General features: G+C 49.1%; 11 protein-coding genes across 11 annotated transcripts; 5 read left to right on the top strand and 6 right to left on the bottom strand.

Annotated features, from left to right (window-relative positions):
- Window positions 1-63: 63 nt before the first annotated feature.
- Window positions 64-750, bottom strand: N7525_007082 (OPI10 family protein; the record flags this gene model as incomplete). Its single annotated transcript, XM_002567607.2, has 1 exon — window positions 64-750. One exon carries the CDS (start codon window positions 748-750, stop codon window positions 64-66), a length of 687 nt encoding a protein of 228 aa, XP_002567653.2.
- Window positions 751-1,029: 279 nt separating this feature from the next.
- N7525_007081 (thiamine pyrophosphokinase-related protein) lies at window positions 1,030-2,057 on the top strand (the record flags this gene model as incomplete). The annotated part of the gene is made up of 2 exons (XM_002567606.1): window positions 1,030-1,070; window positions 1,130-2,057. The coding sequence occupies 2 exons, from the start codon at window positions 1,030-1,032 to the stop codon at window positions 2,055-2,057; spliced, it is 969 nt and encodes a 322-aa protein (XP_002567652.1).
- A 110-nt stretch (window positions 2,058-2,167) lies between these two features.
- Window positions 2,168-2,425, top strand: N7525_007080 (uncharacterized protein; the record flags this gene model as incomplete). The annotated part of the gene is made up of 2 exons (XM_061213908.1): window positions 2,168-2,182; window positions 2,207-2,425. 2 exons carry the CDS (start codon window positions 2,168-2,170, stop codon window positions 2,423-2,425), a joined length of 234 nt encoding a protein of 77 aa, XP_061068339.1.
- Window positions 2,426-2,536: 111 nt separating this feature from the next.
- N7525_007079 (DNA-directed RNA polymerase core subunit RPB8) lies at window positions 2,537-3,024 on the bottom strand (the record flags this gene model as incomplete). Its single annotated transcript, XM_002567605.1, has 2 exons — window positions 2,537-2,642; window positions 2,699-3,024. 2 exons carry the CDS (start codon window positions 3,022-3,024, stop codon window positions 2,537-2,539), a joined length of 432 nt encoding a protein of 143 aa, XP_002567651.1.
- A 306-nt stretch (window positions 3,025-3,330) lies between these two features.
- On the top strand, window positions 3,331-4,547 carry N7525_007078 (elongator complex protein 4; the record flags this gene model as incomplete). The annotated part of the gene is made up of 2 exons (XM_002567604.1): window positions 3,331-3,793; window positions 3,847-4,547. 2 exons carry the CDS (start codon window positions 3,331-3,333, stop codon window positions 4,545-4,547), a joined length of 1,164 nt encoding a protein of 387 aa, XP_002567650.1.
- Window positions 4,548-4,578: 31 nt separating this feature from the next.
- N7525_007077 (uncharacterized protein) lies at window positions 4,579-4,890 on the bottom strand (the record flags this gene model as incomplete). Its single annotated transcript, XM_061213907.1, has 2 exons — window positions 4,579-4,763; window positions 4,833-4,890. 2 exons carry the CDS (start codon window positions 4,888-4,890, stop codon window positions 4,579-4,581), a joined length of 243 nt encoding a protein of 80 aa, XP_061068338.1.
- A 502-nt stretch (window positions 4,891-5,392) lies between these two features.
- N7525_007076 (tRNA splicing endonuclease subunit SEN34) lies at window positions 5,393-6,349 on the top strand (the record flags this gene model as incomplete). The annotated part of the gene is made up of 1 exon (XM_002567602.1): window positions 5,393-6,349. One exon carries the CDS (start codon window positions 5,393-5,395, stop codon window positions 6,347-6,349), a length of 957 nt encoding a protein of 318 aa, XP_002567648.1.
- Window positions 6,350-7,637: 1,288 nt separating this feature from the next.
- Window positions 7,638-8,433, bottom strand: N7525_007075 (RNase P/RNase MRP complex subunit; the record flags this gene model as incomplete). Its single annotated transcript, XM_002567601.1, has 2 exons — window positions 7,638-7,837; window positions 7,905-8,433. 2 exons carry the CDS (start codon window positions 8,431-8,433, stop codon window positions 7,638-7,640), a joined length of 729 nt encoding a protein of 242 aa, XP_002567647.1.
- A 2,260-nt stretch (window positions 8,434-10,693) lies between these two features.
- N7525_007074 (putative oxidoreductase, 2OG-Fe(II) oxygenase family) lies at window positions 10,694-11,845 on the top strand (the record flags this gene model as incomplete). Its single annotated transcript, XM_061213906.1, has 2 exons — window positions 10,694-11,077; window positions 11,132-11,845. 2 exons carry the CDS (start codon window positions 10,694-10,696, stop codon window positions 11,843-11,845), a joined length of 1,098 nt encoding a protein of 365 aa, XP_061068337.1.
- A 3,599-nt stretch (window positions 11,846-15,444) lies between these two features.
- N7525_007073 (uncharacterized protein) lies at window positions 15,445-16,685 on the bottom strand (the record flags this gene model as incomplete). Its single annotated transcript, XM_061213905.1, has 3 exons — window positions 15,445-15,553; window positions 15,623-16,486; window positions 16,549-16,685. 3 exons carry the CDS (start codon window positions 16,683-16,685, stop codon window positions 15,445-15,447), a joined length of 1,110 nt encoding a protein of 369 aa, XP_061068336.1.
- A 3,796-nt stretch (window positions 16,686-20,481) lies between these two features.
- Window positions 20,482-21,209, bottom strand: N7525_007072 (GMF family protein; the record flags this gene model as incomplete). Its single annotated transcript, XM_002567595.1, has 4 exons — window positions 20,482-20,673; window positions 20,749-20,879; window positions 21,021-21,120; window positions 21,207-21,209. 4 exons carry the CDS (start codon window positions 21,207-21,209, stop codon window positions 20,482-20,484), a joined length of 426 nt encoding a protein of 141 aa, XP_002567641.1.
- Between the last annotated feature and the right edge of the window lie 54 nt (window positions 21,210-21,263).

The raw sequence follows: 21,263 nt of genomic DNA, 5'->3' as shown, positions 1-21,263 counted from the left end.
GGCCAATCAACTAGAGATCAGCCTATCCAAAGTTCAAATGCTATAGAGCGCAGATCCCACGGATCACACATTAGTAGTTGGGTCTTCACGCTCCAAGAATGTAGGATCCGCCTCAATGCGACGCTCAAACTTCGCCCACCAATTATGGAAGCTCTTCAACGGCACAACATCCTGTCCCTTATCATTCTGCGCAAAGCTAGCGAGGAAATTAAACGCATTGCCAATAATGCGCTGCGCCAACACCTTCGTTGAGACCTGTCTCTGCGCCGCAGCCTGCGGAACCAGCGCCATAGACGTCTGACCCGAAGGACGCTCCGCTTCCAGCGCAGCAAGCTGCGGCGCGATATTCTGCGCATCTTCTATCGAAATGCCCAGTGTCATGACGCCCGCAGCACCGCCGCTGGCGCCGCCCTCGTCCAGCATGTCGTCTTCTTCCTCGGCTTCTGAGCGGCGCGCTGACGCGCCCGCTGGGCGCACGGTGAAGATACCCGAGGGCTTTTCATTTGCTAATGCGCCGATGAAGCGGAAGTCGGAGGGATGGCCGGTGTTTGGGTCTGGGAGTTGGGCGTAGATTGCGGCGCCGGTGTTTGGTGGGAGGGTTGTTCCTGGTAAGAAGAAGACGACTATTTCGCTGAGGGATGGACTGAGTGGGATTGTGAAGGCGAATTTGGTTGCTTGCCCGTTCGGTTGGCTGTCTATTGCGATGATGTCTGTTAGGCACGGGCGGCCTGGGACCACGACGGAGAACATGGTGTGGTGGTAGGGGTTGGACGAGCTGGAGACAGCTTGGGCAGCTGGTGGAGCGGGAATTGGCTAGGTGAGTTGCGTTCAAGATTCCTTGTCCAGTTCTTTAAGCTTCTTTAAGCTTCCTCTTTGTTCTGTTTTTCGATGATGAAATGACATAAGAGGGCTGCCCTTATCGGCGGTCGATAAGGGTTTGGCTTGGCTAAACAAAGGTCTGGTATATAGTTATCAACTCTTTGACTTCGACTTCACAATTGGGATCAGCTTCTGCCTTCAGAAGGCATCATGGGCAAATCCAATTTAGACCTGGTCGGCGAATGCGATAAGTAAAGCTATCCCAACTTGATTGCTCCCTTCGCTCGCGTTTTCGTCTTACACCTCCCAGCTTCCCCTACTACGAGGATGATCGCGCCGCATACACGGAGAACCTGAACAACTACCATGCATTCAAAGTATCCGGATACGACTGCACACTCGGCTACATTCTCAATGCAGTCGTCGAGAAATTCCCCTGGTCAGAAAAAAGCTGGGTCATCGATTCGACCGCGCAGACCGTGACACTAGTGACACCAGAGGGAGTCACCCCTGCCCACCGGAGCAAGCTCGTCGCCGCTGACATAGCCGAAGCTGTGAAGCAAGGTAAATTCGAAGTTTTACAAGGCTGGCGCAACGAGAACTATGCCGTCTACGGCCCGGGCGGAGAATTCCTCCTGGAGATGGAGCGCGCCGCAACCCCGCTCTTCGGCATTGTCTCCTACGGCGCCCATCTAACAGGCTACGTGCAGGATGAATCCGGAATTAAGATCTGGGTCCCGCGTCGCGCGAGAAACAAGCAAACCTACCCAAGCCTCCTCGATAACACCGTTGCCGGCGGCATGTGCACCGGCGAGATGCCATTTGAGTGTATCGTCCGCGAAGCTATGGAAGAGGCATCCCTGCCCGAGGCAGTGGTGCGGGCTGGAACTGTCTCCGTGGGCTGTGTTACGTACTCGCATGTGCGGGATGCGCGCGCGGGCGGCGAGACGGGCCTCATTCAGCCAGAGGTTGAATATGTATATGAGCTCAGGCTTGATCCTGGGATTATTCCGAAGCCTGGGGATAATGAGGTCGAGGAATTCAAGTTGTTGTCGATTCCGGAGGTGCAGGCGGCTTTGGCGCGTGGCGAGTTCAAGCCCAATTGTGCTAATATCATGATTGATTTCTTTGTGAGGCATGGGCTGCTGACGCCGGAGAATGAGCCGGATTTCTTGCCCATTGTTGCTAGATTGCATCGTCGCTTGGAATACCCGACTGCTTCGCATTGCGTGAGGTAGATTATTTGTTTCATAACCGGAGGCATATTAGATATGGTGAACATAAGATCTGTCAACTTAACTTCGCAATTAAAATCTGCATTTGTGTGGACTCCGTTCCCGTCCGCAAAATGAAGGCAGTATTTGTAGGACTTGCAGCCCCCATATAGCTAGTGAAGATATCGAGGCACGCCGTGCTGCTGCCATCAGCAATTACAGCTATACGCGGAGCCAACCCGCCCCGAGACGTACCGAACGGTCGAGGTTCATCTCATCGATCCCATGAAAATCATTTTTGTTATGATAATCTATTGGTATCCCCAAATCAAAATGCAAAGAACGCCTGCGCTGCACCCCATAACAACGATATGAACATCGGTCCGGCTTAAATACACCGATTTTTCCCCCATTCTGGCTTTGCCTCAAGATCAATACAAGATCCATCTCATCCCGTGCCAAGGTCGTAAGCAAAAAAAAAGATAATTCCAACAAAGGCAAGCTTATTTCTTGAGAAGCAAGTACACGTGATCGATCCTCAACGGAGCAAGCTTCTTGTAGGGGCCCTCCAGGTAGAGCAGCAGACCTCCGAAGGACACGAACACAGCCCTGGAAGTGTAAAGATTAGTGTCCGCAAGAACCTGGACATCAGTGACGAAACTCACATGGTATCCTTAGTGGCACCCTCCTCAAAGCGGTACACCTTGCCGTGACAAACGTAATCGTAGTCATCCGCCAGAGACTGCTCACCCATACTGACCTCCCTCCAGCTGGCACGGGTGTCCTCCTTGCCGTCAAGAGAGAGAGTCGAGGCCAGAGCGAGCGACAGCGACTCGCCAACCGCGCATGGGTACAGTTCAGTGTTCACGTCCAGAGTGAAAGTGAGGGAGGCATCGTTCGAGTTGCAAGTAAGACGGGAGACACGGTCATACTTCTGGGCGTTGACCGAGGTGATCGTGAAGGTGTCTTCGAAGAGGAGCGGGTCGGACATGATGAAGGTTGCGACCGCTGGCTTTTCGGTCTATGGATGGGGATTTGGGTGGAGTGGTTTATCCACAGGTTATCGTACTCAAGTTATTGTAGGTACAAAGGCGTGCAATGGCTGGTTGGTGGTCCAAGACTGGTGAAGAGAAGAGTTGGAGTAGGAGGTGGAGAGGTTGATCGGAGAATTGAAGCTTTTTTTTTCTGCCGCCTTTTTGGTCCCGCCGATAACGATTCCGTTGGTCTGACATCAACCGCTTGTTCATAGCTTTACTAGCTTTTTTTTTGTTCCTAACTTGATTTGAAATTTCCCGTCATGTCGTTTCGCAAGCGAAACATCGGTCTTTCTCCTGGAGTTGACCGCAACGCTGTTCCCAATGCTACCTCACAGCCCGCTGCGCCAGAAACCACGCCGGGCATCCGCCCCTCCCCCGACGATGGACGGCCAACAACCTCGACAGGGACTCGCTCTCTAGATAATCTTCTTGCAGGCCATGCGGGACTTCCAATGGGAAAAATTTTGTTGGTTGAAGAAAACGGAACTACGGATTTTGCAGGCGCATTGCTGCGTTACTATGCGGCGGAGGGCGTAATCCAAGAGCAGAAGGTCCATGTGGTTGGAGTGCCAGAGCAATGGGGCCGAAGTTTGCCTGGTCTGATTGGCTCGGCAGAGTCTCTAGATGAGAAGCGATCAGACAGGCGCAAGGATGATCGCATGAAAATTGCATGGAGATACGAGCGATTGGGCGAATTTGGGGCAGTGGCTGGTTCGCGGGGTGGTGAGTATTGAAACAAAACACTGCTTCTAGCTTCAATATGCTGATCAATATAGCCCCTACTAATCCTGGGGAACAGGATGCAGCAGCAAAAGAAGCGCCCGCTTTCTGTCATGCGTTCGATCTCACGAAACGTCTCACCCATCCGTCTATCACAAACATGTCCTTCATCCCAGTTATGCCCTCAAAAGAGTCACCATTCCCCGCTATCCTTAAACGACTCCAGACCGCAATCACATCCAGCGCCGCCAATACAATCCACCGCATCGTCATTCCTTCTCTGCTCAACCCCACAATTTACCCGCCCAACGCTTCCCAACCCGAACATGTGCTCCAGTTCTTCCACGCCCTTAAAGCATTAATGAGTGCACATAACACCCGTGTGACTGCAATGATCACTGTGCCTCTGTCTCTCTATCCCCGTTCGTCGGGGCTGGTTCGCTGGATAGAACTGCTCAGCGACGGCGTCATTGAGCTTTGTCCGTTCCCGCACTCTGCGGATGCCATGGCTACCTCGGGAGCAGCGACCTCACAAGAAGAACCACCGCAAGGTATGCTCAAGACGCATCGGCTTCCAGTTTTGCATGAGCGCGGGGGTGGAAGTGATCAGAATGTTGGACAAGATTGGGCGTTTGTTCTAAGTCGTCGGCGATTCGAGATCAAACCGTTCAGTCTGCCGCCCGCTGAAGGAGACACAGAAGCGCAAGAGGCGTCGGCTCCAGGCGGAATGCCTAAGAAATCAGATCTCGAGTTCTAAGGCAATCGGTGATTGGTGTGATTCCCTAGACTCAATCGTCCTCCTCAAAGTGCCGTTGGGTGCCTGGTTCTGATAGCATGTCTTCCATCTCGATCTGCTCGGACATAGCAGGACCTGAATTGGCCATTGTACGGAGGTAACTCGCTCCGTACCCATCCAGTCCTGGTCGTACAGCACGGAGGCGACCCCCCAGGCAAGATGAAGCTGCAAGCCATGCTGTTCGGTGTTAGTAATGCGGTCGGGACTACCTATCTAGACAGTTAAGAAAGGATGCGCAATACTGACCAACAAAGAGTAGCAGTGGAGCAAAGAATACCAGGAACAGCAGTAGTAGGAAACCCATGATGTCTCAGTATGATACTCAATGAATGCCAATGAAGATGATGATAAACAACATGCTGAGCAGCAGTTCGCTTGCCAAGATGACTATTCCTAAAGGGGCTAGCGCATAAGCTCAGCATTTCCTTTTCTTCGTTTTTTCTTTTTGCTCTTCTTTTCTTTTCTTCTCTCTTGTAATCCACCCTGGCTTTGCTGGTGAAAACCAAAGGCAATTCTGGGTGTTGGATTATATTCTCGACACTCTAATGCTTGTTTAATGGTAAGCTTCATTCTCATCTCTCTTACCCCCACTTCGCATGATTATTTAAATACAAATCTGTCAATCCCCTGAAGCTCTTTGATACGTCACTGAGCGCTTGCTGAGAAACGTACTGGAAAATGATTCGCGATACCCAAATTTACCTTGCCGCAACCTCAATCTCTGCGAATTGGACAAGCGCTAACTGTCCTTGCCACAGAATCATTGAAATAATATCCCACAAATCTCAATTCAGAAAGCAAAAAATATGGATTTCCAACCAGACCTTCCTATCCCGATCTCCTATGTATCCGGTAGATACCTGTTGTTCTCAATTGACGCCGTGACATACCTGCGACGTGAGCATCACATCTGCGGTGTGCTCATCGGGACGCTGCCCCAGATCCCTCAGCAAAATGTCTTCCTGGGTCTCCCATTGGAGCTGATGCCCGAGGAGGCACGTCTGTTAGTGGACAAGGGTGTAGCTTGCATCGTAGACGAAGCCAAGGCACACGATGGCATGAACACCCTCTTAGAAGAGGATCGCAGACGGTACCTCCGCGACCTCGAATCCCAAGGCCTGCATGTCTCGCGCATCCAGTCGGACCGCAAAGAGCGCAACCGGGAACAGACCTTGAAGAAATTAGAAGAAAAGAAAGCAAATGCCAAGGCTAAAGCCACCGCCAGTGCTGCCGCCGCCCAAACGCCTACGGTTCCTGAGGAGGCCACTTCCACCCCGTCGCCGAAGAACGCTGCCATCGTTGACCTCTTCAACGCAGAGGATCGCTCATCGTCTCCATCGACCGCCTTAGCGAGCACACCTCCTCAGGGTGCAGTGGCCATTACCCCCGCAACATCTTACCCGCCCCTTTCTACTCCTCCACCATCGAGCCACCTTTCAGCACCCGCGGTGCCACCCTCCTATCCTCTCTTCGCCCACCTTCACTCTAAAGGATACTTCCTCTCTCCCGGCCTTCGCTTCGGGTGTCAGTACATGGCCTACCCGGGTGATCCATTGCGTTTCCACTCACACTTCCTCGTGGTGTCCTACGACTGGGACCAAAATATTGATATCATGGATCTTGTTGTCGGCGGAAGACTGGGAACTGGCGTGAAGAAGGGTTTCTTGATCGGCGGAGCACAGAAGGGAATTGATGAGGCCAATTCGGAGGCTGATCGAGTGGATACTGTGCGTGCCTTCAGTCTTGAATGGGCTGGAATGTGAGGGATGAGGGGACGCGAAGGATTTCACGTCCTTCGTTTGTTTTAACCTCCCATCTATCAGGCTTGTGCCTTTGATTTGCCCTTGGAATGATTATGATTCCATGGTTCATGCACCTCCCCACCGGATCGTCCGTGCCTGCCTTCCGGTATCTCGAAACAGATGCACGACTCTCTACTGTGCTTGGTCTCATTGACACTAGGCAAGAAAGAAATACGTGGCTGGTGATTTGGATCATCCTCCATGAACAAACATGCAGATGATATCCCCTCCCCAAAGGTGATCTACCAGCACTTCGGCTTCTTGGGTAAGACATGCGCTCTTGCGCCCCGGCCGACTTTGTTGAAGCCCGTTTTAGTATTTTCTGCCTGTTCCCAATGATATCATTCCCGTGATTCGTTTTGATCTCGCTCGCTGTAGCTCACCAAACTGATGTGCGTACTGATTACAACTTTATACCGCATATCAGTACCCAACCCGAGTGGTGACGAGCGAGGTTAAAACAAATCAACAGAAAAATATGATTGGCAACAGGTATGAGAATACGACAACGGCCTTAGGCAAAGTCGGCCAGGGTGAAAGAGCGCACGCCTTACCCAGGCTGTTCTGGCAGAGATGGACCAGAAGATCTTGAAGCTCCTAGTTGGCTGGGGGGCTTTTGGCCTTACGGGTATTGGTGGTCTTCTTGCGACTCCAGTCAGAGATTTGCGAGGGCAAACGGCATGTGGTTAAAAAGGGTCGTTCTGTCTCCGGTCTACCCATGCATTGCCCCGATTCTAAAATAGCATATCGTATGACCGTGATGCCATTCGCCAAAAAGCTCTTCATCAAATGACATATACGCCTTACACTGATGGTCCTGGTAAATCTGTAGTATCACGTCGCAGCTGTAAATATGCTTCGCCTGTTAAAGAGATATGGCCAACCTATGGGTGATAAAGGGTAGAATTTCTTCATTAACATTATCATTTCAATTGACCGTCCTGGTCATTTCATGGGTTATCATAACTGCAACCTTGTGCTCTGTGCTCTTTTCTTCATCGTGTGTGGGATGTATACCTTCCCACCTTCGGGCGTCAGGCGGTGGGATTGGCGAGGACAAGAACGAGTCTTAACTTCATAGAACACAGGCGTGTCTCCCCAAAATGTGGCCATGAAGCTCGAATATTAAAGATTCTCGGCAGCAAGCTCTTATGGCAGGAGCGCACGTGCACCGCTCGAGGCCGCTTCACGGTTGAGCAGTCAATCCCATCTGTAGTAAATTGAGACGAACCATACAATGACCACGATCTCAAATGTAATCGATGTTCCTCCACTTGAACTTCTTATTAGCCCTGTCCACAGACCGATTCTCGAACTGGTTTCCGTGCAACTCGAAAACCAACGGCATGGGAACTTTTGCATCAGACTGAGTCTGCTGGTCCTGCACACCCTCGGACGGCACCGGCACCGGCACCGTAAACCGAAAGACAGTATGCTCCTTCGGTATAGCTGTACAAACGAACCGAGTCAGCATAATTCCTGTACCACATCTTCCACTCCATAATTCGAAACTCACTCTTCATCTCATCCTCCTCAGTAACAATGACAAACGTAAACTTGGTATCCCGAACCACAATCCCCTTGGCACCAACCCTCCCAGCACACCGACTCCTCACAACCTCGACCTCAGCCCCGTGGTAATCCGCACTGACAAGCTTACTTCCATGCGACGCCGGCGAAACATAGCTATGCACCCCGGCCTTCACATCCAGGATTTCTTGCATATACCCGACCCACAGCTCATGCAGGCCCTTGAAAATGTCGTATTTGCATTCTTCCTTGGGCAGGTCGTACAGCCCTGACTTGCGCTTTTCGCGCGCTGACAGCGGTCGCGGTTTCTGGTGTCGGAGGAAGTATTCTTTCTTGCGTAGACGGTGAAGGCGACGCCGGGAGCGGTTGTCGGATGCTGAGGGGGAGGTTGCGCGGAGGAAGAGTGGCTTTTGTTTGATGCGCTCGGTGAATTGTTGGGTTGCGCTGTCTGGGGAGTGGGCGCGTGAGAGAAGGGTATGTGCGATGTGGGCTTTTGGGGCCGGAGAGGAGGCCATTTTGTGTTTCTTGGATGCTGGTGTGCCTTTCTAGGGGATAGGAGACTGGGAGTTGGGCGTTCGTGGAGTGTTGGAGGTTGGAGAAAAATTATCTGATGTCACACGCCGATAAGATAGTCCGTGAAGCGCTCCTATCAACAATAAATCAACAATAAAACCCCTTCCTTAACGCCATTGAAATCCCCATGCAATGAATTCTAGCCAACCAGGTCGGTGATCCAGTCGCGTCTTTTATACGATAATATCGACCTCCAAGGAGTATTTAGGGAGGTACATTGATGAGTCGCGATTCTTGTCGAGATTTACCCCTTCCACCCCGTGTACCGGACAAACCTCCAGAATGGCTACCCTTTTGCCCCGCGGATATCGTTCCGCCACCGAACATTGTTTCGACGAAGAACAAGCCGACGCTATTGTTCGAACCACCGCCTACCACCGCAGAGACTACTGTCTATCCGTCATCTGGTTCTCGCCCCGTGAACACGTCGATATTCGCCCGTCAATAGCAACACCCTTTCAGCGGATATCAAATGTTGGAGTCGGCTCCCTCGACCGGCTACCCCTCGAGCTCTTATTTAACATATTATACCGTCTGGACATACATTCGCTATTCAAATTTCGACAAATAAACCTCCGATCAAGACAAAGAGTAGATTCTCTCCAGCAGTATCAGAGGGTAGTCTCTTATGGACTGAACCTCTTCTGTGCTTTGTTACGAACACGACTTGCCATCCACATTTCTCTATTCGACTTTTATAACGCATTATGTACTAAAGCATGCAATTTTTGCGGCGAATTCGGCGGGTTTATATCCCTCCTAATTTGGAAGAGGTGCTGTTTTAATTGCCTCCAGTGGTCTTCCGAAACCCAAGTACGGACTCTCGCCTCAGTCCGAAAGCAATTTCACATGACCAAAGCCGAATTAGACCAACTAAGATCATTCAAGGCCTTACCTGGAATATACTCAATGAATGAATCTGCACAAAATTCCCGCATTACGATCGTTTCTCTCTATCAGGCCACTTTGGCTTGTAGACGGCAACCGCAACCAGCGGGCTTAAACCGAAATCAAAAAATCAACTTCATGGGGTCGTGTGCACTCCCTTATTACGACAGACAGACTTGCAGAGTGGAACGCGGGATTTCGTGTGCTGGGTGTCAACTTGGTATTGAAAAAGGTATTATCGGCACCAGGGACACGACATGGGGATACGAGGCTCGAGACAAAGTGTATGCGCAAGACAGCTTTTTAGAGCATTTTCAGTGGTGTGAACAGGCACAGCTCCTGTGGAGATCGAGTGATGAGGGTAAAAACCGGCCACCCGAGCTACCTGTGTCTGCTCGTACAGGAGGCTACTTTCGAAGAAGAGAATGACAATCATATGGAGTCCATTTGCTAATGTATTGCAGCCACACTACCTAAAATTGTCTTACCTAGACGTAAATAGTAAATGAGGTATGGCGTTCTTCCGCCGATTAAGCTGGACCAACGATGGCCCCTCCCACACAAGCGAGCTTGATCAGTAATGCTCATTCTTCTCTATGAGCTGCCAGACACCGTCATAGATCATCGGCTATGAGGTATCTGAACCTTTCACAAACTTAGTCTAAACTGATACCTATCTAGACGAGATTTATACGGTACAATACTATTTACTTCGGAAACCCAGAACGCCCTAGGAGTATCACACCTGAAAGGGAGAGTTTGCCCCTCCTATCACTAACGGGCACGATTCTATATGACTATTATCGACCATACCAAATCCTGTTCTCAAGACTTTTTACTCTTCAAATACCCCAAAGGCCCAATTAGCCACGGAAGAGAGCAGCTGGCAACAAGTACGTACCTACGCTGACCATCTGGGTCATCGCGTGGTGCTTGAGCAGTACGTCGTGCCAGACCCAGAACACGACCACCTGGTTCCTATCCAGGTTTATAGCCTTGCCCCCCTAGATTCTATAGATCAAAGGTATAACCACTTTTTATATTCATTATTTGAACATGACCCATGTCTAATTTTCTATTATCTACATTCAGATCTATTCTCCGACATGAAACTCTCTCAATTATTGCCTAGGTAGGTTTAGATTGTCCCTCGGCTCTTTGATACTTCCCCGCATAGATCATCTTCGAGGTAAAATATATTGCAGAGCTGCCATCCCTCCCACACGTAGAAAATGTGACAAATTACCTGAAAGACACTTCGAGATATCTACATATTTATCTGCGGTTAGTTCCATTGAACTTGCTTATACCAACATGCAGTCTCAGACCGACCAAAAGAATACCCCCAACAACTTCCCAGGGCTCGCACCCTTCCCAGATGACGTCTCTACAGCACCTCTTCTACGACTATCGTCGGAGAAGCTGTTAGCAGGTGACCCTACAGAGCATGAAAGACTGTTCCAAGCATCTACAAACATTGGATTCTTCTATCTGGATCTATCTGACTCGGAGCAAGGCTCGTCACTTCTCGGCGACGCAGATAACCTGTTCCAGCTCGGCGAGAGACTATTTGAGCTGAGCCTCGAGGAGAAACAACAGTATGATTTCAGTGGACAGAATTCGTACTTCGGATATAAAGCGCAGGGGGCTGCGGTGATTGACAAGCAGGGGAATCTAGATCGGAACGAGTTCTACAATGTACGCCAGCACACCTACCTGCATCTTCATAGCAGCTGACCCAACTATCTACAGGTTTCCAAAGATGATATTTTGAGTGTCAGTGATCCTCTGCCAGCACCAGAGGTCCTACATAAAAGCCGAGCCCGACTGGCATCCTTCATGCGGGGATCGCATGCAATCGTAACCCTAATTCTGGAAATCCTAAACGACCAACTTGCCCTACCGAGAGGCACGTTATCCAACCTGCACCGACAGCACGCTGTAAGCGGCGACCAGGTACGGTTCGTCAAAGCTCCACCACAGCCAGTAGATGATAGACGTACGGCGCTGGGTCAGCACACCGACTTCGGAAGCGTGACGGTTCTGTTCAACCGACTGGGCGGACTGCAAGTGCTACCGCCTGGTGCCGATGCCGAATGGGTCTATGTCAGACCACTTCCTGGTCATGCCATTATAAACCTTGGGGATGCAATGGTCAAGTTCACGAATGGACTGTTTCGGTCGAACATTCACCGGGTTGTGGCGCCACCCGGGCTCCAGGCTGAGTCGACGCGGTACAGTCTCGTGTACTTTGCACGACCCGAGGATAGTGTGATGTTGCATCGGTTGGAGGGATCTGATCGGATTCCTGTTATGGAGGATGGTCAGAGTGAAGAGGAAATCAATAGCAAGGACTGGATTATTCGGCGGGCTTTGGGGCGTCGGGTGGACCGCGTTAATGATGTTGATTTTGAGGAGTCTGCGGGGACTGAGCAACTAAGTCGGAGGATCAAGGCTCAGAATTGATCTGAGATTAATCTGTGAATAGTCATATGTGGCATCTTGGAATGGTTATGACCTGTAGTTCAACGGCTTTGCAAGTAACGTGTTAACGTAGCACCTCGTCACCGAGGTAGAAAGAATGGCCATCCCGTGTAACCGATAGCCGTGGCATGGACATATAGAATGGCCTGACTATTGGATGATCTTAGAGCTCATGCGGACAACCATGGAAGGCAACAGCAATAACTTCCATGTTTTCCAAATCGGGAAGGTACTGATCCTCTTGAGAATATTGTTTTAGTTGGGACTATTTGTATACGTGAAACTCCTAAATTTGATATAGTTAATCCTACTTCGCGCATTGATTGATCAAGCGTAGAGCATAGGCTTAACAAGGGGCGAAACTAGCAGAAACAACCAAACCCACCGAATCCACCAAGCCTAAGAGATGTACGGAGTACTCCGTAATCCGTAATACATACTACAATATGCACTCCCCTGGGTGGGTCTACTTTAGATCAGCCCCCTGAATCATGAAGACAAACTTTAAGTAGATTAAGGCATATCCTTCGAACGCACGGTTAGAATCCGCTAAGGATATGACAGCTCCGAATCCTTCAACCCGACGCTTTGGTAAAGACAGTTCGGTGGAGAAAACCTAGGCTCTTCCCAAAGAGCCCTGCTTCTGTATTCATTATTATAGATTTTGAGTCTCGGCGATAACTGTCCAGGGGTGGGAAGAGTTGTAAAAGTCGATGTCTCTGTTGAAATCGAAGATGTTGAAGAGGTTGCTAGGCTGTACACTAAGCAAATTTTCCCGAATATTGACGGCTTCAGATACCAAGGTTCGATCTACAGGTCCTGGTCTTCTCCATACACAACGGCGGGTAACGGGGCCGCCTTTCTTCGTGGCTTCATATTGTCACTTTTCTCATTGTATCCTTCACCCAAGCCAAGCTGGAATTTTTCCCGTCGAAACCTTTGAGATTGTCGGAATCGAACCCAGGCAACTTTTGTAGCTCTGTTATCCCATTGACCCTCACTACATTCGTGATCCTCGGCAATTCTGCTCAATACAATCTTATTTCGTTGACACTGTAATTCAACCCATCCACTCCTATTTTGCAGACTATAGCCACTAAGTACCATTGGACGAATACCTCACGGTACGCTCTAGAAGGAGCTATGTGCAGCTTCTGTCCGCTTATATATTCTCCCGCAATAATCGCTTCCTTGGCTTGCGTTTCCCGCGTTTTCCAATGACTACAACTCAGTTTTCGGATGCTTGGATTCCTCTTGAAAGCATACTCGAGGCTCAGGCGCTTCGATGAAGAGGTGGCAGGAGTGATAGATGAATGATGCGTGAGTCATGTTCAAAGTTATTCAAGCTTTGTTCGTAAGCCTACAGAGTCTCGAGGAAGGATGAATGCCACAAAAGTTGAGGGGACCTTTAGGGACAACCATACAGGGGCAAGAGCACGCTAAGCCCGACAAGGCACGACACACCGCATTCTCTAATTCACCATCATCACCACAGTACTCCGTAGAGAAATGGAGAACAAAAGGACCGAAATAACTTCTTGATTGGGTTAGTTGACCGTTGAGAATGGATTCCAGCCCCAGCCACTATTAAATAATAAAAAAAGAAAAGAAAAGAACGCCTTTTCTCCCAGCCGCTCAATTCCCAGCGCTTCGGACCCGGGTTGTCCACTCTCGCTCCGAGACGACCATTAACCCCCCTGACTTATTGGCGGCATAATGCTCCGTGCATATTCCAGGTACTTTTGACCGAACCTTCATATAAGTATCCCGCACTCCGTACTCCGTAGGCTGTGTCTAGACTTCGGGATTTGAGAAAATTGCAAACCCCGCGACCCAACAATCTGGATGTCCTGTGCGAGGATGCGTTGTGACAGCGGGTAACCCATTCTCCGGACTTCCGGGTTTATCTCCTGGCGAGTCATTTCCCTGCAGTATTTTCCATGCAGTAGATTCCATACTCGGCTACTCCGTGGTGGGTACGGAGTAAAACGGGGTGATCTCTAAATTACCTTGTAGGGACAGGTGACAGGGGTGAGTGACAGGGGTAAAGGGGTACTTTTGTTTAGCGGGAAAAAGCAAGTAAATATATTGTATAGATCTTGAACCGGGCCATTTCGAGAGATCAATGTATGAGCCACTCGCTACGCCGTATCTCGAAAGTAAATACGAAATCCCTTCAAACCTTCTATCCATCAAAACATACAGATCATACTACAATAGGAAATATCTGACTGAACTCAAAGGGCCAGAAATCGAGATATCAGCGGCTATGGGTGATTTCTCCAATCCAATAACCAGCGCTCATGCATTCCGTGCTATCTTTGCCCCACTATGCATTCTTATGCTCTGACTTGGCCTTTTTAATGCATTCCATTCTGGAATAACAATCCTTGCAACGAGGCTAGGTATATCGTAAACCGTTAACCGACCTCAATATGCAATATTTGGTAATTCCCGTCAATAGTCATGCACCACTCTCAACTGGGTTGAATCTATATATACCAAAGTAAAATAAAATAACCAAAAAAGGCTCGGACCGTACAAACGGAACCACACGGGCTGTGTTGCCCACATAACCCACCCTGTTCCAGGTTACTTTACAACGCTAAATCCTCTGACAGCTGGAAGGAGTATCTATGTTTCAAACGTGGTACGATGCATGTCCTATTCGGCCGAAAATCACTCTTCTATCTGCGATGCGTCTACGGAAGGATTCCGGTTTGTGCTTTCCGTGGCGCTGTGCCACCCCACATCATTTAACGGTAGATATCATACCCATGAGATAGGGTGGAATTTGGAATCATTGAAATGGACATCAAGTTAATAGAAGAGAAGGCAGATAGTCGGCACGATGCACGATGTACTTGGACGAGGCAATTGCACATGCATGTCTGCATGTCTCCATGTCTCCACTATGTGGCATGACGTAGAAAGTACTTAGGTATGTGGGCCAGACCGCGTGGTTTAGAATAAACGCCGTTGGGATTGTGGAGGGGTTCGATGCGCTCTTTTTCCTGGTCTAGAATGACGTTGCTATCCCAGGAAGCGGAAAGTGGGTGCAATAGTTTATTTGGGTGGCTAAGTGGAATTCCTGGTTTACGTCCCTGATTTGCATTGCCACCGGGTTCTGTATTCGGAAACTACGACTATTGCATGTGTACACCAAGCCGTATGTCCGTATGTCCGTATGTTTACAACGTAGCGGGTAATATACGATATGCGGCCGTCATGGAAATGTACACATCATCGGGTTCTGCGTCGGGGATGCAGGCGCAGGTATGTGTAACCTAGGCGTTGGGTTCAGTTCCGATGCAGAATCCTGGAGCACACCCCGGTTAGAGAAATGGGTTCGTTTCAAGGCGCAGATGTTAATGCCATCCTAACTATGTGTATGTTATGTCTGTTCTGTCTTGCTTGGTAGGCATATAAAGATGACAAAGCCATCATCGGATAGATCAACTTTGAGGCAGTATGAATAACGGGTGACAAAATCAGTGGCAAACGAGGGGATATCATAAAGGAGTGTTGGTCTTGGTCGGCTGTATAGATAAATCGGGCAATCGACGCTGTATGTTGCAAGCTCAAGCCGCCGCTTCAGCAGTGTCTGTTGGTTCAAGCGCCATAGCTGCTAGCTTTTCTTCAATGCTCTTGAGAACTTCAGGGTCTGTTTCTCGTTTCACCTTTTTAGGTCTGCAGAAAAAGATTGAAAGTTAGCAAGAAATCCCAAGCCACATAGATTGTAGGGTTGGTATCACGTACGGGATCCGTTTAGTCTTCTCACACTTCGCCTGACCACAATTCGAACAATTTTCCGCATCACCCTGGAACCAAGTCTCACAGACATGGCATACATAATGAACTCTCTGTCGAGGCTTCTTCCAGGTGCGCTCGGGTCTAGGCCTGGGCGGATCAGCATCACCCGGATAGCCATCAGGGTATTTGTCGAGTTTAGCCGGGTCCCGCGGACATATCTTGCAGCGCACATGGCTGCAACTGGGGCATTCCTTCGTGCCGGGGGTAAAGAGCGAGGCACAGAAGTGACAGTAACGGTGGACACGCTGGCGCACCGGTCGATGGACGAAATCCGCGCCGCCCGTGGGCGACGCCATCTTGATTGAAACCTCCTTGGTGGTGCTGAGTTTGAGATTCGTGGTCCTGGGGTACATATAGGGTTGGGGGACGTAGGTCTCTGAGTCCTTGGGCTTGCGGGTTGATGGTTCACCATCCTTGTTGCGGGCAGGTGGATGGCGAGGGCACTTTGTGCAGCGGGTGTGCTGGCAGTTGACGCATACTTTCTCTTTGCCGAAGGTTGTTTCGCAGCGGTGGCAGGTACGATGTACTCGCATGCGGATTGGTTTGGTTACGCGGGTGAGTTGGAGGTCCGGGGGTGTCTTCCAGTCGCTGGTGTCGACGGTCAGGCCGTATTTGGCGAAGAGGGCGCGAGCCTTTTCCTGTTGGGTCGTGCTGTAGTGGGTGATCATGACCGGACCTGAGCTAAACTCTTCGGCTGGTTCTGGTGCTGAGACTGGTTCTGATGCCGGTGCTGGTGTGGATGCTGTTGCTGTTGCTGGTCCCGATACTGGTGCCGGTGCCGGTGCCGGTGATGATGATGTTTCCTCTGCACTATATTTAGGCAATGCTAGTCAGCTTCGAGTGTTGAAGTAGAAGAATGTTGTATATCGTACGTAGTTTCGGCTGGAGCGGCTACCCCAGGCGTTATAGATTGTCGTTTGGATATTGACCGAGGACGGAGGACGGTCTTCACCCGCTTAAGGTATTTAGAGAAGCCCTCAGGCTTGTCTTCCCGACCATCTTGAGGCATTATTCGAACTGGAATGTAATGGATTTAGTTGATATCCAGAGTGTCGGGATTTATTCCACACGAGATATGTCAAGTGTGAAGAACATCAAAGTGGACCATGGAATTTCAGTGCAGAAGTTGACAGGAGGGAAGAATCCAATTATTATAGAGAAACAAGAAATCAGACGATAATACCGAAAGAGGTATTGTATAACAGTACGGAGTACATATAGAAAAAAAAAGGCCCAAAGCTCAGACGTGGGGATTCCGGGACAGTGGTTCTGTGGTTCTGTGGTTCTGTGGATTTATTCCGTATTGAATATTTCAATTTTATTTTATTTTTTTCACTTACGAGTATCCGTATTTATTTTTACATTTTAATTCCTTTTCTTTTCCACTGTACAAATGAGTACTAGTACCCTTCCTCATTAATACATAGGCAAAAGTATTTCTTCATACTAACCATTGTAGGGAGGTACCGACAATCAGGTACTCCGCACCGAGCATATGAAGACGTAAAGTCCTAACTCCGATTTAGTCTCTGATGTGCATCCCCACTCTTTCTCCTCCAACCCGGTGACACCTTTGGTAAAAAAAAATGGCTTTGGCCTCGAAACTCTGTGGCTTCAGGAGATTTCCTCCATAACTCATATCCGAGAATAGTGTGCCACTTAACTGGCTCCGTAAGACATCGGAGACCCCCTGTTTCTTGGCACGTCATTGGCTCTGCTTTCCCGTAGAGTCCCTTCACGGGGCAATGTCTGTGTTTCGTTACGCTCAGAACAAAAGTACAATCAACATTTATGTCGCCTTCCCCATTTATGGCGTGGCATAATGCTTCCCTATATCTGGCATATGAAGTTTGAGTCCCAAGGGTGGGCCGGGGAACCGGGAAGGAGTGACATCTGGCTGGTTTCCCTACGGCAGCACCCGCCATCCCGGCTCCCTTTCCAGAAACAGCTAAGTTTCCAGTCTATCAGTGGGAGCGGATCGGGGAAAGAATAAGTTGAGGGGCGCTTAGTGATGAGCCTTCAATTTACTCGTTATTGCGGTCGATCAGGAGGTTTGAGTCAGTTTCCTTTTCCCATGAAGGGCGGGATTTGAATTGCCGTGGAGATGCCGAAATGGGTTACGTATAGAGTTTGGCTTCTTCAAGGCCTTTGTGTCTAGTAATTGTATGGACAATCGTACCAAACTATGTAGATAAAGGGATTGTTATCTGGAGATAAGTACTCCGTATGTCCATGGCTATAATGTAACCCATTACTTTCGTTGATAGGGTATCTTTCCTTTTTCGTCTATACAGTGCCTAGGCAGTGTTATAGTGCTGACGGATTATTGGTTACTGGGATTGTGAAGAAGTTTACGCAGAATCCAGAAGCCCATGCAGAATCCCTCTTGCATCGAAGGGTGGCAAAAGCAAAGAACCTTTGACACACGGGCATCTCTCCGACGATTGGATCAAAACAGGCCATGCATGATGCATGACACGGGGATCCCAAAGCGCAAAGTACAAAAGTATAAACATGGGCAGTTCGTCTCACGATTTACGATTTACTCCGCAAATGATGAAATCCAAGAGATCGAAAGGAAAAGAGGGAAATAAAAATAAAATAAAATAAAATAAAACAGCTAGGGAGAATAATGGCAGTGACTACGACCCGTGGGGATGCACTACTGCAGTAGCTGCAGACGTAACCAGTAAACCGTTGATCATGCCATTTTGGAATTTTATCCCCCAACGGGCTCTTTAGCTTGCAAATGGGGTGCTTTAGCCTTCTGTCAGTTTTGACTTGCAATAAAAAGTGGACACGCTTAGAAATCGATTATAAGAAGGGAAGAGATAATATGTTTTTATAAAATTCAACAGAGCTGGCCCCCTTTGGAAAACAAGTAAAATTTCCCTTGTGGGACCCAAAGAGGTGGGACGGGTGAGAAGTGGATTGTTCTGGGTCGGGGGGTTGTAGTATGGGTAATACGGAGTACAATAACAATATACGGAGAGGATATTGATATCAATTGATACTTATGCTTCTTTTTTCCTTGTTAACAGTCTGCCAATCTACAATATACTTCGGGAGACTATACAATCACATATATTTAGAATAATTCCTATACTTGATTATCCCAGCAGGCCTTCTGCATGCAGTAAGCATGAATGACCCGTCCCATTCCCATGTGCACGGAAGTATAGACCTGCACAATTTAATATGAAGAAAGAAAGAATACATACCGAGTACATATACTGTACGCTGTAGTGTATCCTGTACACTGTAATCCGGAATCTTGCCTCTCATCTGCCATATGATCACACAAGAGTCATAGTATATGCTATGATGCTCTGAAACATTACATTGGGCCTATATTGTATATCTAGGTGTCTATATTGTAGATACTTCGCCCCCATTCAGATACATACGTATATGTACTGCGTATCACTCTTCCAAATACCCTGCATCATTACTCGACCCGGTGCAATGGCCCCTGGGTAAAGCCACCAACGGATGACACGCCCGCTTTGCCACCGCCATTCCAGACATCACATATTATCCTCGGAATTCGGACCCTTTGTACCATCCAATTGGTACCATAATGCATGAACTGTATTGATTTTAGTATCACTGTGCATTGAAATTGTTTGGGAAGACAAGTCGAGACCTAGTACGGAGTACGGAAGGTATGTATCTATTAGCCGAGCACATCAAGGATTTTGTCTTTTTCACGTGTAGTAGCACATTCAGACAAGATATCAGGCCATGGACTTCTAGACCATACCTGCACAGGCGAACCAACCGACCAACTTGGAAACAAGAAAATCAGAGTTCAGTGAACGGTGGAGAGCAAGGGCATCTCAGAGTGGGCGGTCACATTTGGAGGTGACCAATCAACCATTGCCATATATATTGCATGTCCACTCCAAATAACCCGTTGCACAAAAACAGGAACAAGCCGCCAGTTGTATCAATCAAATGACACGGAGTCTTTTTCAGCGACCATCTACATGGAGGGATGGGCGGAGTCCTACGAGCGTATGAACTACAACTACAAAGATGATCATCGGCCCCCAACAGTCTTGTGAGATTGAAAGGATTTTTTGCGCTCGATCGCTAGGCTGGTTCGCTGGTTCTCTGGCGAGCGCTAGCTTTAGTTGCATCGATCAGCCTGGCTGTTTGTCCGTGGCTGGGGGCGATCAATGGCTTAGCTGGAAGGTGCAGGGCACATCGCCCCTCTGGACAGGACGGCTTGCTATTCGTGAATGATGATGGTAACGATGACCAAAACCAGTACAACTGTTCTGTCATCACGCCCTAGGCCTACAGAGCCAATTGACTGCAACTTTGGCCGGTCGAGCCACGGTGAGTATCGGCATCCCCGAATGGCGGGCCTTGGCCACTCACTGTCTTTAAACAGGAACAGCACTACCCGAGAGCACCTAACTCGTGAGATCTACCACTAGCTCCGGTATACGAACTGCACCGTTGAAAATCTTCCGCGATAGATCACAAATTCGGTTGTTGGGAGTATGCTCCTGTGTGATCGACGCGAGCTTGAGATCCCGGCAATTAGGTTCTTCCAGGTAGCCAAGTGCATGTCAGATTTCGAATTCCAGAAGTACATTCGACACGGCCGGGTGTCTGTGTGTGTGCATGGGCGGCATTTACAAGCCAATAGGATTCAGTCAAACCGTGAAAAGAAGGAAAAAAAAAGAAAAAAACCAAAAACGCCCTGCCCTCTATACAAAACCCACGCCCTGCGTATATGCTCAATCCACTGACATGCCCTCCAACCAAGGGATGCATTGGCTAGCATAGTCGGCTTAATCCGAGCCGGTCAGCTTGGACTGGATGTTGATGATATCTTCATCGGCTTCCACCTCAATCACCCGGTTGACTTGGGCACTGGTGCGCATCAGCTCCACTGCATTGGCATACGACATGCGTTGCATCGGGTTGCAATTCTCGGGGAGCCAGTAGAGGAGAACGTATGGGACCGAGGGACGTCCGTCTTTCTGTGAGTGCATATCTCATTAGTACAACGTATGTCGTAGGACTGACCGAGTCTTTATTTTTAATAGACAACTTACGGTAGTCATTGGGTAGCTGAGGAGAATGAACCGCGGCGAAGATTCGGGGAGATCATCAGCCAGATCTTCCATTTTCGAGTAGACTTCGTCGTCTTGCGGCCGGATTTCCTGGGTCTTTGCATCGATAATATCTATCATACATGACTTGTCAGCTTCGGCCGCAGGCAAGAGCACCGGTGTGGTTATGTTTGGCACTATGTACGCGCTGTATAACTCGGCTTCTCTCGAAATGCATCGGAGATGTGGGAAAGCGCAGATTTAGGGGCCCATACAGATGATAGCTTGCGCATCCTTGGCTCTCGATGTGCCCAGGCGGAACTTGCGCAGCTTCTCCTTGGTCTCTGGCGAGAATGAATATAGTCGTGAATCAGACTACCATAAGTTAGCATCTGACGGGGAAATTCGTGAGCAGTTCGCATGGCCTATGCCAATGAACCTGGTGCGGGGAGACATCTCACCATTTTGGCCGTCAACTGTGGGACATGCAGGTAAGTCAGGTAAACGATAATCGTGAG

This window comes from Penicillium rubens (assembly GCF_028828025.1).
Source record: "Penicillium rubens strain IBT 27055 chromosome Unknown utg000003l_segment0_segment0, whole genome shotgun sequence".
Lineage (NCBI taxonomy): Eukaryota > Fungi > Ascomycota > Eurotiomycetes > Eurotiales > Aspergillaceae > Penicillium > Penicillium rubens.
This window is presented reverse-complemented; position numbering and strand designations above follow the sequence as displayed.